Source organism: Protopterus annectens, chromosome 11.part0 (assembly GCF_019279795.1).
Source record: "Protopterus annectens isolate FY-2018-M chromosome 11.part0, PAN1.0, whole genome shotgun sequence".
Lineage (NCBI taxonomy): Eukaryota > Metazoa > Chordata > Ceratodontiformes > Protopteridae > Protopterus > Protopterus annectens.
Window position 1 is genome coordinate 259,878,196 of NC_056745.1, and position 17,000 is coordinate 259,895,195.

The following is a 17,000-nucleotide window of genomic DNA, read 5'->3' on the forward strand; positions in this document are numbered from 1 at the left end:
GGATATTGTGTGGCCTCTGAGTACACCAAGTTTCACAGGGAAAAAGTATATCCTAGTGGTAGTAGATTATGTTACAAGATACCCTGTGGCAGTGGCTTTGTCCTCTGATGAGGCAGAAATGGTGGCAAATGCTTTGTTAGATATTTTCAGCAGGGTAGGTTTCTCCAAGAAAAATACTGACCGACAGAGGTGCCAATTTCATGTCAGACCTGCTGGCTTGTCTGTGGAAGTACTGTGGGGTGAAGCACGTGAAGACCACCCCCAGACTAATGGTCTTGTTGAGAGGTTAAATTCTACACTCAAGTCCATGCTACGGGCATTTGATAACCAGTTTAAGAGGGACTGGGATAAATATTTGCCTCATCTGTTTGCTTACAGAGAGGATGTTCATCGTGTTTCACCGTTGCAGTCATAACTGTAGGGTGCTCCTGCCGGCAGGCAGCCCGAGGTCGGCCAGAATCCCAAAGTCTGGGTCCGGTGTCGGCTGTACAAGCCAGTACCCTGATGTCAGTACGCTCTAGTACATAGCCCTCAGCCGATGCCATCTTCTCCAGTCTTTCTTGCCGTGCGGTGGAAAGCAGCTCGCAAGTCGTTGGTTGGCGATTTTCGAACAGCGTTTTTGGTTGGTGTCGGTCCGAAGTTCTTACTTCTCTTCTCAAAGCTAAGTACCCCGTTGGGGAATCTTTTTCTTGTTTCTCCAATGTCAGAAAAAGTTAATAATTGTATTACATGTGGGAAACAAATACCTCATAAAAATTTCCACTCTTACTGTCTGCCTTGCTTAGGCCCTGACCACGACGTTTCTTGTTGTCGGTTCTGTGCCAGGTTTAATTCTCGTACTATCAAACGCAGGTACGACTGGGCTCTGAATTACTTTGGCAGATGCTTCAATTATAGAATGTCGTCGGATACTACCGGAATTCAAAAGAAGCGCAAAGACAAGGACAGGCCTCCGAGGTCCAAACAGGACTCGTTGCAGCTGGAGCCGGCGTCCGGTTCGGCTGTCATCAGTGAGTCGCTTTTGCAGCCCCTGTCGTCCGCCACTTCTGAACCGATGGCCGATACGGACTCCCATGGGGAGCCATCACGGCCTTCTATTTTATCTGCTGCAGGACCTTCGGACGTCGCTCCCTCGGATGGGTCCGGAACCGCTGTGCAGGTACCGGCTTCTGAGGGGGTATTCAGGCCTACTCACATTACTATTTCAAAGGCAAAGGCAAAGACAAAGACTCCTGTTAAGTCCAAAGCTCCTGCTCAAGCTACTTTTGAATCTACTCCCAGGACACAGAAGCAATTGTTAAGGATGGCTGAAGATTTGCTTACTATGATTAGGTGTTCTCACCCCCCCCCCCCCGAGAAAAGGCCTCGACAGGATGTTCCTCTGGATTCCTCTGACCAGGCTTCTATATCTTCTGTCTCTTCCTCTGATCAGGAATATTCTTTTCCTCCTTATGAGGATTCGGATGCTGTGGACTCCTTGTCCTCTGCCTCTCCGCCTGAAGATTTTTCTTTTGGGGAAACCTTACATGAGATAAGGGAACATTTTCATTGGGGAGGTCAGGATTATTCTGCTTCCAAGAAGAGGCTTAGAGAATTCCTTCTTCTTCCTCAACATAGGCCTTTGGCTATCCCTCCTGTTCTTGACATTGTGGATGATGCTTTTTCTGAGGCTAATTTGAATCCTGATTCCATGCCTCCTGCTCCCTCTAAGCCTGATAGGTTTTATAGGGTTCCTGAGTCTCATTTGTTCTTGTTTAAGAATCCTTCTGCAGATCCTGAAACTATTTCTCAGGGTTCTAAGGCTGCTAAAGTTGCTACTTCTAAGAATCCTATTCCCTCTGAGAAGGATTCTCGTGCCTTAGACAGGTGGGGCAAAAAGGTATATACTTCTGCTACCCTTTCTGTTAGGGCTTTAAATTGCCAGTTTCATATGTTTAAGTATCAGCAATTTCTTTTGTCTGTTTTAAAGCAAAAGCTTGCCTCCCTTCCTGCATGTGCAGAAGATAAGGAACTACAGGATGTATTGCATGCAACTGAACAACTGAACAAACATAGTTTGCATTGTGGTTTTGATGCTTTGGATGCTTCTTGCAGGGCCGCAGCCTCTGGTACTGTTATCAGGAGACATGCTTGGCTTTGTGAGCAAAGTTTACCTGAACAGGTTAAGGCTAAATTATTAGATGCCCCTGTTCAGCATGATGTTCTTTTTGGATCTAAGGCTGAGGAGGTTATTAAAAAGATGAAAGAAAAGGCAAAATCTATGCAAACTGTGAAAGATTTCTTGCAAGTTCAGCCTCCTAGATTTTCCAGGAATTGGCCCTCCAAAAATTGGTCCTTTCCCACGTCTGACAGGCCTCAAAGGGGAAGATATAGACGCTCCAGAGGTCGTGGCCAAGCTCAGGCCTCCTACAGATCGAGACAATGGACTGCTTCTTCACCTAGAAGGGGAGAAGACAGATCCCAATCTCAAAGAAAGCAAACTCAATGACTCTCTCGGTTGGGCTACAGGACCTCTTTACCTGGATGCCCCTCTTGGAGGAAAACTTTCTCTTTTTTACAGAAATTGGACTCATATTACCCAGGACAAATGGGTATTGGACGTGATTTTAAAAGGCTACAAATTCCACTTTCATACCTTGCCAAGGGCTTTCGGTTGGCCAGATCTGCCAAAACATCAGTGGTCAGAGGCCTTAAATCAAGTGGATGCTCTTCTGGCCATGAGAGCCATAGAGCCTGTTCCACTCTCAGAGTTGGGAAAAGGTTTTTATTCAAGACTGTTTCTGGTTCCAAGAAAACAAAGCTCATGGAGACCTATTCTGGACCTTTCTGTGTTAAACACCTTTTTGGAAATTCCAAAATTCAAGATGCTTACTCTGCAGCAGCTGATTCCAATGCTCTCTCAGGACGCCTGGATGGTGACATTGGACCTAAGGGAAGCTTATTTTCACATTCCCATCAGGCAGGAACGCAGGAAATTCCTCAGGTTCAAGGCAGGTTCAAGACACTTTCAATTCTCTGTACTGCCCTTTGGTTTATCTACTGCGCCCAGAGTCTTTACCAAGTGCCTGGCACCAGTAGTGGCTTATTGCAGACTCCAGGGGATTCAGATTTACCCCTATTTGGACGACTGCCTTATTCAGGCAGACAGCAAGGATCTTTCACTTCAACATATGGATTTTGTTCAACGTCTTCTCCTCCTACTGGGATTTTCAGTGAACACAAAAAAGTCACATTTCATCCCTTCTCAACAAATGGTATTTCTGGGAGCCCTCTTAAATACAACCTTACAAAGGGCCTTCCTCACTACAGAAAAACAAATACAGCTGGCCTCAGTTTTCAAGACTTTGGCAACTCTACTTCAGCTCACTGCAAGGAAATTCCTGCAGGCACTGGGCTACATGGCTTCCTGCATTCTGTTGATTCCAAATGCAAGGCTTCATATGAGAAAGCTTCAATGGTATCTGAAAAGTGTATGGTCGCAGCATTACCACGATCTGGACACTCTGATTCCTCTGATCCCCTGCCTCCAGAAGGCGTTCCTTTGGTGGTCCAGGGTGTGTGCGTTAAACGAAGGAAAGCCTTTCCGTCTTCCTCAACCTTCTCAATTCATAACCACGGACGCCTCGGATTATGCTTGGGGAGCACATTTTCTAGGCAATTGCCAGCAGGGAACCTGGACAAAGGATCATCTTCACTGGCACATCAATCTGAAGGAAATGTTGGCAGTTCAAAATGCTCTTCTAGCCTTCAAGAACCTTTTGCATCCAGGACCTCTTTTGATTTACACAGACAACACCACAGTCATGTGGTACATAAACAAGCAGGGGGGTTCTCATTCGTACCCCCTTTGCAGACTAGCTATGGCTTTATGGGACACAGCTCTAAATCTAAATCTACATCTCCAGGCCCAATTCATACCAGGAGAACAGAATCTCTTAGCAGACAGCCTGAGCAGGAACATTTTAGATCCTCACGAATGGATGCTAGACACCAACTTATTCAACAGGATTACTGCAGTTTGGGGATGCCCCCAGATAGATCTGTTTGCATCCCATCTCAATCATCAGCTGCCTCTCTTTTGCACCAGGTCATTCCACAAAACAGCTTGGAAAGTGGATGCCCTGTCCTTCAGCTGGAGAAACCTTTCGGGATATGCCTTCCTCCTCTTCCTCTTCTTCCTCGGATATTACTAAAGATAAAACAGGACAAGCCCAAGTTCCTCATCTTGATTGCTCCAAATTGGCCTCGACAGTTTTGGTATCCAACTTTAAAGCACCTGTTCTTGGAGCCTCCTTGGATTCTCCCTCTGAACCCTTCTCTTCTGTCCCAGCATCAGGGTCAGTTGCTACATTCCAATCTCAAGACCCTTTGCCTGGCAGCTTGGCTCTTCAAAGGAATTTGATTTCTTCTAGTCTTCCCAAACAAGTTTTGGATGTTCTTTTGGAAGCTAGACGACCTAGCACTAGGAAATCCTATGCCTCTAAATGGAAGAGATTTTGCTTTTGGATGCAGGACCGAGGCTTGGACCCTCTGGTACCTGATCTCTCTTCTATTTTGCTTTACCTTTCGGATCTTTTGTCTAATGGACTTTCCTTTTCTTCCATTAAGATTCATGCTTCTGCTATTTCTGCTCATTTCAATACTGATCCCCCTGTTTTTCTCATCCTTTGGTGAGACAATTCTTGAGAGGGGCTAAGAATTTAAGGCCTCCCAGGACCCCTCCTGTTCCTGCTTGGGATCTTAATTATGTTTTAGAAAAACTTACTTTGCCTTCTTTTGAGCCTGCTGCATCTTCAGATATTAAGTTTTATCTTGGAAGACAGTTCTTTTGTTAGCTTTGACTTCTGCCAGAAGGGTCTCAGAGTTGCAAGCTCTCATGGCTGTGGAACCATACCTTATTTTCCACCAGGACAGAGTATCCTTGAGGACCAATCCTACTTTCATGCCTAAGGTGATTTCGAAAGTGGCTTTGAATCAAACAATTCACCTTCCTACCTTCTTTCCTAATCCTCAGAATAAAGGGGAAAGGATTTTGCATTCCTTGGACGTGCACAGACAGTTACGATTTTATTTGGACAAGACTAAAGAGTTCAGAAAATCTAACCAATTGTTTGTTTCTTTTGCCTCCAGTTCTCTTGGAAAGGCTATTTCCAAACAAACTATTTCCAAATGGATTTCTTATGGAATAAGATTTTGTTACACTCATCATGGGAAACAATTTCCAGGTACTGTGAGAAGTCATTCTACTAGAGCAGCTGCTACTTCTACAGCTTTTCTCAGGGGAGTTCCTACCAAGGATATCTTGGAAGCTGCCACTTGGAGTTTTTCCAAGCACTACAATCTCCCTTTGTATTCTAAGACCAGGGCAGGCTTTGCCTCTGCTGTTTTGCAGGGTCTTCTTGCTGCCCCTTCTTCTGTCTAAACCTCCTCCCTTTTTTCACTGCTTTGGGATTCCACCCTACAGTTATGACTGCAACAGTGAAACACGATGAACATATACAGTTGTGTACACCTACCATAAATGTAGATGTTCGAGTGTCTTCACTGTTGCAGTTGGTGTTTCCCTCCCTCCTATCCCCTCTTTTTCTCTTTTTGTGGTGTATTTGTGTTTCCTAGTGGGATTCATTTATGATTTATTGGGGACTTCTGACATCTAGGGCAAGAAAGGCTGGAGAAGATGGTGTCGGCTGAGGGCTATGTACCAGAGCATACTGACGTCAGGGTACTGGCTTGTACAGCCGACGCCGGACCCAGACTTTGGGATTCTGGCCGACCTCAGGCTGCCTGCCGGCAGGAGCACCCTACAGTTATGACTGCAACAGTGAAGACACTCGAACATCTACATTTATGGTAGGTGTACACAACTGTACTTTCCCCAGGAATCCACAGGGTTTTCACCCTTTCAGTTGTTATATGGGTATAGGGTGAGGGGACCTCTAGATTTAATTCATGATGAGTGGAAGGTGAGTGTGAACCTCACAAGGAGTCTGTTGGTGACATATGTCCTAAAGCTCAGGACAAGGCTCAGGGAATGCATGGGCTTGGCCCAGGAGAACCTGGCAGAAGCCCAACAACAGAAAAATGTATAGCATGACAGGAATGCTCGAGCTAGAGAGTATGCTGCAGGGCAGCAGGTAATGGTTCTCATTCCTGTCAGACACAACATGCTGCAAGCAGCTTGGGAGGGACCCTATAAGGTGGTAAGGAAGGTAAGTGATGTTAACTACGTGATAGAACTGCTAGGCAGGAGCACAAATTGTACCATGTTAACATGATGAAACCTTACCATGATAGGGAGGCCCTTGTGCTGAGTATTTGCAGTGGGCTGCAGGAAGAGTCCGAGGGAGATCTGGAGACTGATCTCCTCAGTGAGGCTTGGACTGACACCTCAGTGGAAGGGTTAGCAATGTCCCAACAGCTATCTCCTACCCAAGTTCAAGAAATCCGAGCAGTGTTACAGGAGTTTGGGGATGTGTTCACTGTGAAACCAGGGTACACCCACCTGGTGCAGCACCGGGTGGAGACAGGACCGCAAAGGCCCATTAGGCAGGCCCCTTATAGGGTGCATGAGAGAGTCAAACAGACTATGAGGGAGGAGATACAAGAAATGTTGGAACTAGGGGTAATTCAAAAGTCCCAACAGTCCCTGGGCCTCCCTAGTGGTGCTAGTGCCAAAGAAGGATGTGAGCACCAGGTTTTGTGTGGACTACAGGCAATTAAATAGTCACACAAAGTCAGATGCTTACCCCAATGCCTAGGACAGATGAGGCCCTAGAGCAGCTGGGTGGGGCTAAGTATCTTATAACCATCGATCTTACCAAGGCTTACTGGCAGGTACCCTTGACTCCCAGTGCTAGAGAGAAGTCAGTCTTTGTGACTCCTTTTGGCTTGTATGAGTTCACAGAGATGCTCTTTGGGATGAAAAATGCCTCAGCGACTTTCCAAAGGCTGGTAGATCATATCCTAGCAAGAGCAAGAGGGTTTGCCCTTGCTTATCTAGATGATATTGCCATCTACAGCCATTCCAGGCAAGAGCATCTTCAACATGTCAAGGATGTGCTGGGCAGACTACAGAAGGCAAGGTTGACCATTAAGCCGAGCAAATGTCAGGTGGGTATGGCAGAGGTCTCCTACCTGGGACATACAGTGGGGAGTGGTAAGTTCAGGCCAGAACCTGCCGAAGTGGAAGCCATTCAGGCATGGCCTGCACCTGTTACTAAAATGAGGGCATTCATAGGGACAACAGTGTACTACAGAAAGTTTGTCCCGAGTTATAGTACCGTAGCTGCTCCCCTCACAGATCTGACAAGGAAGAGCAGGCCAGATAAGGTAGTGTGGACCCCAGCATGTGAGCAGGCATTCCAGGAGCTTAAGGAAGCTTTGGTAGGACCCCCTGTGTTATCCAGTCCAGATTCCAGCAAAGTGGGGGCTGTACTTAGCCAGATTTCTTCAGAGGGAGAAGAAAGAGCACCCAGTGGTTTATTTCAGTCATAGGCTCCAACCCAAGGAGGAATGCTATGCAGCTGTAGAAAAGGAATGTCTAGCCATAGTGTAGGCACTGCAGAAACTTCAGCCTTATCTGTATGGAAGAAAATTCACTGTAGTGACAGATTACAATCCCCTAACATGGTTGAACAGAGCCAGCCAGCAAAATGCCAAATTGCTAAGATGGAGCCTAGGGTTGCAAGCATATGATATGCCAGTGCAGCACCGCAGTGGAATTAGCAATGCCAATGCAGATGGGCTCTCAAATAGAGAATAGGGTAAGGTATACTGAGATAGACCTAACCCTCTCAAGCAACGTTTCTCAAGGGTCACGTGAAAAACTAGTTTGAGTTCTCCGGGGGGGGGGGGGGGGGGATAGGTGAAGGCTGCCAGCCTAGCTAGATAGAATTTTGTAGATAATTCTGTCATTTGTAAATAGTAATATAAGCCACAGGCTTGTTCTCTTAAATGTGAAAAGACTGTATTGGATGTTGAACTGAAAAAAATGTAACATCAGTGCAGTCTGTTGTAAGAAATCCGATAAGTCAAGAATTGTGAAGTTCTTTTATCTAAAACTCGGAGCCAAGATGTCTAGAGGGAGGCATTCTGCCTATTGTTTTGAGGACTGAGTTAATGCCTAGAATTTACATGTATAATTTATTTTATTGCTCTGGCTTCCTGACCAGCTGCAAGATCAAAAGGGCTATTAATCTCTGAGTTTCTGTTAGCCTGAGAACCAGAAAGAAATGTTGTAATCTGAAATGAATCAGTGGTACTGTGTTATCAATTTAAGGACAGAAAGAATGGGGACAGTTTGAGCATTTGTCTTGAGAAAATCCAGCTCACCAGCACTGCCTGTGTTCTATATGTAAGTTTATTTTAGAACTGTGTTTTTTAGAGTAGTTTTTTTCTGTATTGATGTCAGAACTTTTCTACTGTATTATTTTAAGTATTTTCCTGTGATCTCTGAACTCTTGACTAGCACTGTGTAGTAAGAAGTATTGTCTTGTGTTTTTATTTTTTATTATTAAATCTTTCAACTGTGGCTGTTTTGTGTAGAGATAATTTAAGCTCTAGAGTACATTGAATGTATGTAGTGATACTGGCCAAGCCACTCCAATAAGCCTTGACTGTTTAGTTACACTTACCATTTGGATAATAATATTGCACAGTATAATTGGACACCCTTTCATAAGGGCCTTTTAGTAGCGGATAAATATTTGTGGGTGGTGGCAAGTGGTGTACTACCTTATAGTGTGGGTAAAAGGGGCACAGTTGGACAACCTGTGGCAGCCTTCCTCAGAAGTGTCTGTGTGGTTGTATATAACTCTTATCTCACAGTGTGTGTGTGTCAGCTATTTGGGCAGGGACAGGAAGCACTGGTTGGACAGAGAGGGTGCTGGAGGTTTTAGCTTGCCCACTAGGCTGAGCTCTGGACCCTATAGCTGTGCCAGTGGAGAGTCTTATTGGGGACCTGGAGAGAAGGGGAGAAAGCAGCCCCAGACTGAGTGTGATCTCTGTGTGCTCTTAAGGGAAATTGTATGAATTTATTATCCTTTCCTTATATGGATGTCCCTCACTGGTGTTAGTGGTGAGGATTGAGACTCCTTGATAGCTGGGCCAGTATGCGGGCATCACAATACATTTGCTAGTGGATCTGCTCAGATCTGGTTCTACAAGGCCATCCCTTCATTCCTCCTCAACACACGGCCATAGTGACCATGGATGCATTCCATATTAGGGTCATTTCCTGGGAAAAACAGTCCAAGACACATTGTCCCCCGAAGAACTCAGTTTACACTTTAGTGTCCTAGAAATGAGAGCCTTGTTCTTAGCTTTGCCGGCTTTCCAAGATACTCTCCCTTTTGGGACAATTGCATTTCAGACAGACAATATGTCCATTGTTTGGTACATCAACAAACAAGGAGGAACCAGATCTTACCCCGTGTGTTGAGAAGCTGACAGAGTTTGGCAATGAGCTATCCCATCCAACCGATTTCTGATAGCAATGCATATTTCGGGAAAATCCAAAGTAATAGTGGACAAGTTGAACAGGTCCATTCTACTTCCTCACAAGTGGTCTCTCAACAAGAAAGTGTCGGAAATGATTTCTCATCAGTGCTGCAACCTCTTTGCATCCCCCTTAAACAACAAGTGCAGCAGATTCTTTGCCCTAATCCCTTCACCAGGGAGTCACCGAGAAACTCTCTGCTGCACAATTAGCCCCTTGGTCTCCTCAGTGCTTATCTTCCAAAAGCAAAGTCATCCTTATTGCCCCCTTACTGGCCACGACAAATTTGGTACCCCTTCCTTTGCCCTCACCTAGTCTACCCCTTGGAGTCTGGATCCAATTCCAGGTCTTCAGTCTCACCCGACAGGCATGATTCACATGGATATTTCAAATCTAAAGCTGACCGCTTTCTTCCCCTGTTCATCATATACTTTTGTCTTCCACAAGGTGTCCACACAGAAGCTTTATAGAAGTAAATGGAAGAGATTCATGTTTTTATGCAGCAGAAATGTGTTGACCCTCTTAAAGCACCAGTACACAGTGTCCTTGAATTTTTAGCAACAATTTTAAGTGAAGGAGCCAGCTCCTCAACTATTAGGGTTCATTTAGTTACCATTTCTAATTTTCAAGTGGGGACTGAAAACTCTTCTTTGGCTTCATCTAAACTTTATAAAAACCAAAGACACTGTCAACTGATAAAAACGAAGAAATAAACCAGAAGTCAGAGTATCCAACAATCCTTCCAAATGATGAAAAATATTCAGGTTGATGACTGAAACAAAACCACCAGGTAAACCAGGTAAACCAAGTCCAAAACCAAGATTTAATTAAAGCGCTTTTCGTTTGCTCAATGAGCAAACTTCTTCAGAATAAGTTACACTCCATCACAGTGCAGTATTTAAATACTAAATTGTCAGCAATTGAAATTTCACTGAAAAGGAGATCTAATTTTTATGTACCATTACTGCAGGTCAAAAAAAGTGGCGAATTAACAACATCAGCAACTTATTTGAATAGTTCGGCAGTTGACAATGAGGATAGGGTTGGTATGTTGGATCTCCCTAGGTTCATTACTACCTTTGCAGTGGACAGTGCTAGCTTGTGGTTTATTGTTAAAAAGAATTGGCATTTGTTTAGAGCAGATCCAGGGGTGTCGTCGAAACTAGGTTTAACACCGAAGGTGACATACAGGAAAGCTAGGAACCTCAAATCTTGGTTTGAGATGAAACCACCTCCTACTAGATGCCCAGGTATGTTTAAATGTCATTCTTGTAACTACTGCAAATATATAATTGAATCTAATAGATTCACAGTTAAGCATGAATTTAAACTAAAGCACAGACTCAATTGCAATTCAAGGATGCTTGTCTATTTAGCACAATGTCAAAATTGTTCGACCCATTACGTAGGTAAAACCGAACGTAAGTTCAGAGAACATATTTACGAGCATCAGTATGCTATAAGGAAACATAAGGTTACCAATGCACTTGCTAAGCATATTCTTGACTATCCCACCCATCAGTTTAAATTCATTGGGATAGATCAGGCAGTCTGTGATATTAGGGATGGTCCAACTACATTAAAGTTATTAGAACTTGAATTACACTGGCAGATTAGGTTGGAGGCATATCACTTCCCTGGTTTAAATGAAGCATGTTCTATTTCGTGTTTATTAAGCATTTTTAGTCTTAAAAGATAGACCTATGTGGTTATGTGTTATTTATTCAGTTTCAGTAATTTCCCTTTATAGAACATTAATATATTAAATATAATAAAATATATTTTGTATTTTTATTTTATTTTTCAATATCTAGTTATGAATAATAATAGTGTTTTTGTATTTGTATTTGTTAGTTAAGAGTTTTATTTGTATTTATTAACAGACTTGGTTTTCTACATGAGACTTTAGTCCTATTTTTATTTATACTGTGATAGGTATGCCTTTTTGGTTTCTATCAATTTAGGAACTAAATTGTTAAGGTATATCTAAACTGTTATTTTATTTCAATGATTAGTATAGTGGTTACGTACACATGTTGTGCTTGTCGTATATGTGGGTCCCTTGTTTATGTTTTTGTTTATGTTAATGCTGTTGCCATTTTTTCTACACGATTAATGTGGTATGAATTGAATGCATAGCGTTGAACTAGGAATAGGTAAAGGATCTTCCTACAATTGGTTAATCAATGCTTTAATTAAGTAATTGCTTTATTGCTTGATAATAATTGTTAGCACTGATGTATATAAAAGGCACTAGGTTAGATATTTCAACTTGTATCTGAAGAAGCGTGCAAGAAGCACGCGAAAGCGCTCATTCTTGTTTTATCGTTTGGAATAAAGGATATTTTGTGCAGAATCCAGTGTTCTCGTGGTGTGTCCTGCTAGTTTCGTTTTGTAATTTTGGCCTTGAACTTGCTACAGGATACTTTAGGAGGACAGCGGCAATTGTGTGTTACTATTTTTAAATGTTAATTGATTTTAATTGTTGGTCCTTAATTGTGCTCAATTGCTGACAATTTAGTATTTAAATACTGCACTGTGATGGAGTGTAACTTATTCTGAAGAAGTTTGCTCATTGAGCAAATGAAAAGCGCTTTAATTAAATCTTGGTTTTGGACTTGGTTTACCTGGTGGTTTTGTTTCAGTCATCAACCTGAATATTTTTCATCATTTGGAAAGATTGTTGGATACTCTGACTTCTGGTTCATTTCTTTGTTTTCATCTAAACTTTGTAAAACCTTTTTGAGAGGTACCTTTCTTTTGAGATCCCCTTATAAGGATCCAGGTCCACCATGGGACTTATATCTGGTATTATAGACCGTAATTCATTCCCACTTTGAACCAGCAGATAAATGCAAGTTAAAATTTCTGACATGGAAAACTGTATTTTTGGTAGCTATCACATCTGCTAGAATACTGTCAGAACTTCAAGCTCTGTCTTCTAAACCTCCTTACTTAATATTCTATAAGGATAGGGTGGCTTTAAGAACCAATCTTACCTTCCTTCCTAAGGTGGTGTTAGAATCAAACATCAACCATATCTATTAATTTGCTAGTTTTCTTTCTAAATTTTACAAATAAAGGTAAATATATGTTACACTTACTGGGCATTCACAGATAATTGCGTTTTTACTTACATAGACCAAAAATTTCAGAAAAACAGATCAATTGTTTGTCTCCTTTGCAGATTCCAAATTAGACAAGCCAGTCACAAAGGTAACCTTGGCCAGGTAGCTAACTGATTGTATATCCTTTATTTATAACAAATTGAGCCTTTCCATTCCAAAGCCTTTAACAGCCCGTTCAACCAAGTCCATGGCAACATCTTCAGTTTTTTTATCCAACCTTCCATGGGCAGTGTATGTGCGGCTGCTACTTCGGCTAATCCATACCTTTATTACTCATTACAAATCGAATCTGGTCTTGAGAAGAAGTTCGGCTCAACTATGCTCAGGAATGTCCATCCTTAGAGTCCTCCCGAGATTTCAGGTAGCTGGGGACTCTGTCCCAGTTGTTGAGGAATGAATGAAAACTGACATTGGATAAAAAATTATGTACTCGCCATAACGTTCCATCTGTTGTCTGTTTTCATTCTTCCTCAACTCCCCTCCCATCAACCCCCTGCCTTTGAACTAATGACTTCTTCAGGAGCAAGACCTTGTAAGGGAACCACTGTTCTTTATGTTGGGCTACAGCTGTGTTTTTTCTATTTTATCATGATGCTAATATTTCCTTTTTTTCTATAAACCAGCAAACAAGATCTGAGATATGTTTGGGGATAGAGCATTATGATTAAGGGAGGAGCTCTAGAGCTTGTTAGTGGCTGTGAGCTGAAAATAATGGCCGAATCAAATCTGAGGGTCAGATCGAATCCAATTGTTGAGGAAGAATGAAAATGAACAACACAGATAGAACATTATGGTGAGGATATAACTTTTTTTTCCCCTCAATATAACTGGCTTCAGTACTGGCTTTCCAGTGGATGAGCAGTTCCTAAAAACACTGCTAAGAAAAAGCTTCCTTTCTACTCCTACCTGACAGTAAGATGATTTTCAAGGTGAATGTCTGATGTTACAATGTGTGTAATTGTAAATAATCTTCACGAAATTATTTTAAAATAACTGTTTTTAATTCTAATTGTAGGTAGCTGTCACAGCAGTTGCAATACGATACGACAAGAGCCAAGCCATAGATAGCAGTAAGTCTGCCATTGAAAAATCAACATTAAAAGGTAAATTCTTTAACATATTCACTTGTTATAACTACTTTGATATTTGCTGGTCTGGTTCTTACTAAACAGCATTTGATAAGCTGTATTGCAACTTATGGAACATAGTGTGGTTTCATTCTTTTGGTAATAGCAATAAAGAAGAAATGCTCAATAACCTGTTTGTACATTTTTGTTACACTAAAACTAGAGAAACATTTGCCTCCTCTTTCTCAATTTTCTTTTGTAATTAAAGCTTCCTTGGCTGCTTCTGTGTAATAGTTTAGTGCTGTCCAGAATCCCCATAAGATGGGACCAAAAATTTGGGAGGTGTAAGTAAATATTGGAAGAGGAGGGGGTGTATACCTGAAAGCAAAATAATGGAATGCTTTGGATAGCATAATATATATGTATAGTCTTAATTAAGAGGTTTAACACCTGTAGCCTCTTTTTGAGTTCAGAATTTGTCATGTAGTCTGGTATCCTGTATCACTTGTTTATTCTAAAGTAAGCGCTGATCAAGCTGACTGCATGCTGTGCATACTGGTGTCTGTTGTGGACCAGTCTGAATACCATTGCTGCATGGTACCAGAGGTAATTGAAAGCAAGTCATTTTAAACTGTTTGAAAAAGGTGTAACTGAAACTGTCTGGAAACCTCTGTATTCAGGATAGTTTGTCTGAGAAGTGAACACTGTATATTCAGAAACTTAATTTATTCTTGACTGTAAGCAGCCCATCCCACAGAAGCCTGAAAGATACATAACAAACTGTGCAACATTTCCAAGTGATGCAGTGGAAGAACCCTGATAGAGATAGTATTGTCATGATGAGAAACAAGTTTCAGAGTTACTTTGAACTAAGAAAGAATTTGCCCTGTGTTCTTCACAATAGCATAAATTATTCATTAGTTTGAGACACAGTTGTATGCAGTAGTAGAAATGATCACACGCAAAAATAATTGGGAAAATCAGGCTTAATTAAGGTTAAATAAAGCATTTGATGCAAATATTGACTGATATTGCTTCAGCAGAGTTAAAAGATCTCAGAAAAGTTTAATGTTTTTAAAGTGTCATATGAGATGAAAATGTCTAAATGAGTAAAAAATTAATTTAGAAAGCTTTAACAAGTGAAAAGCAAACAAAGCACGATGAAGGCAAGGTCTACTTTATGTGTAACTGTAAACATGCCAACATAAAATGCCCTACTGTTAGTCACGTACATAGAAGTATAGTAAAATTATGTAATTGAAAGCTAGAACAATGTACTTGTTGAAACAAGGTCATGTAAAGCAGCTGTTAGTGATCACACTAAGTATTGACAATTTGCACAGATTTGTGTGCATGATAAATATATGGAAATGTCACAACCAGAAAATGAGTTGGAACCATGGCTCATCATTTTTCTCTGTATTTAACAAGTCAGACTTTTCCCACTCCTTTATACAGCAAAACTCATTTTTCTCAAATGAATGTTTAATTTAATTATATTATAATAATTGTATGTATATAAAAATCAACTGTAAAGTATATGACATTTAGGTTTCTTTGAAAATCATACTGTAATATGTATATTCTATTTATACTTTGTTTTTTGCGTATACCTTCTTATCTTCTTATAACTTAGATGCAATTATGTATTTTTGGTGTGGATGCAGTTTATCTTGTAGTTTTTCTGTCCAAGAATCTGCTTAAAAAGGGCCAGTAACCCATATGGACCATCACAGTTAACAGATACAATATAAATAAAGTAAGGAAAACATGCGAAGATCAAATTAGTAGTTGGTGTGTGGTGTTCAGTTTAGGCACTAGAAAAGAGAATAATGCATTTTCTGCTCCGAAGTGAAGCACTGGGTCTGAAAGAGAGCAGTTTGTTGTTGGGTAGATTAAACCAGGCCAAAGGCCGTAAATAAATCATAATCAAAAATCTTTTGCATCATAATATTCATAAGTCGCATTGCACATGCAGGTGAGATTAGGCATTTTGTAATTACACCCTTTATTGTAATTACAGTAGAAGGTTCATACTTGTCTTTTTCTCTGTTAGATAATTTGTAGTCTAGCTATTAAACTCCCACTAGATACTTGCTCTTACTTATGAGCAAGTAACATTGCTTGTTCCCTCTTTCTTTAGGGGATAGGGGAGCCAGACCTGACTTGTATGTATTGTTACCCATGCACTTATCTAGTAAATAAAGACAAAGAAGGAATACTGCACCCACTGTTAGAGCTAAAATCTTTCTCTAAACACTTGTGATAAAACTGGTGCATACCCATATATTAGGAGGACATTTAGGAATTGAAAGCTAAAATTTTAGCTAGATTTTATTGGTCTGGTGTAATAAAAGGTTGAAATTTGTATGCATCTTGTCAAGGATGTTACACGATGGAACCACATCTTTGATTCAGAAGTCTGCTAATGTGTTTTTATTTATTTATTGACATTTGTTTACCGGGAAATTCTGGTTGTGTAATAAATATCCATTTTCAGTGAATGCCCTGAGAGAAAAGCTGCAGACTTACTTTCTCCAAGGATGAAGCCACAATACGAGCAAAAGATGACTTACTTAAATAATTGTCTTAGTTGTTGGCATACCTCTCAACCTAGAAACATCAAAAACTGGACAAAGGTCCATGAAAAAATAGGTACAAATCTGTACGGTGATTAACAAAATTTGCATACATAATTAGATTACCCCGCTCACTCCAGTGGAATTGTGGGATACCAACTTTCAAAAGCAAACTGAAGAACAGACAACCAAAATGTGGCCCCTGAGTCCCCCTGCAGTCATTCCAATGTCCCATTACTTGGCTATTTCTCCCCATTTATCATAAACACTGTAATGTGCACACTACTTTACTTCTACAATGATTATTTGGATTTCATTTAAAACTTTTATTTTACATTTTATAGCACAAACACTAATAGATATCTGCTAAACAAAGCAATACAGTCTCACAATGAAAATAGACTTAGTATTAAAACTTTCATGCTCTTGATACTCACATTCATTGAAACAGCATTGAAGCCAACATTCAAAGAAAACGCATCTGGTCAGTGGCAGATAAAGATCATCTTTGGGCTGTTTTCAAATCATAGGCCCCTTGCACAAGAAACATACATGTGTTCTTTGATACACCTGCCTGACTATATTAAATTATATTCCTTGTATAATACAGCACACTTGTTAGAGCATGTTTTAAATTTATTGTTTTGAACATTTTTCCAGTAAGCAATGAAAAAAAAATGTGTGAACCAATAATGACAAAACTGCCCAATTCAGAACATTTCCATCATAA

General features: G+C 41.0%; 1 protein-coding gene across 25 annotated transcripts in view; it reads left to right on the forward strand.

Annotated features, from left to right (window-relative positions):
• The window catches only part of C2CD5 (C2 calcium dependent domain containing 5), a 1,731,257-nt gene that overhangs the window by 1,580,735 nt on the left and 133,522 nt on the right, over window positions 1-17,000 (forward strand). For all 25 annotated transcript variants that reach the window (XM_044087723.1, XM_044087713.1, XM_044087716.1 and 22 more), the window contains one exon: window positions 13,640-13,727. In XM_044087723.1, coding sequence (XP_043943658.1) covers window positions 13,640-13,727 — 88 coding nt within the window. The remainder of the gene's footprint in view (window positions 1-13,639; window positions 13,728-17,000) is intronic.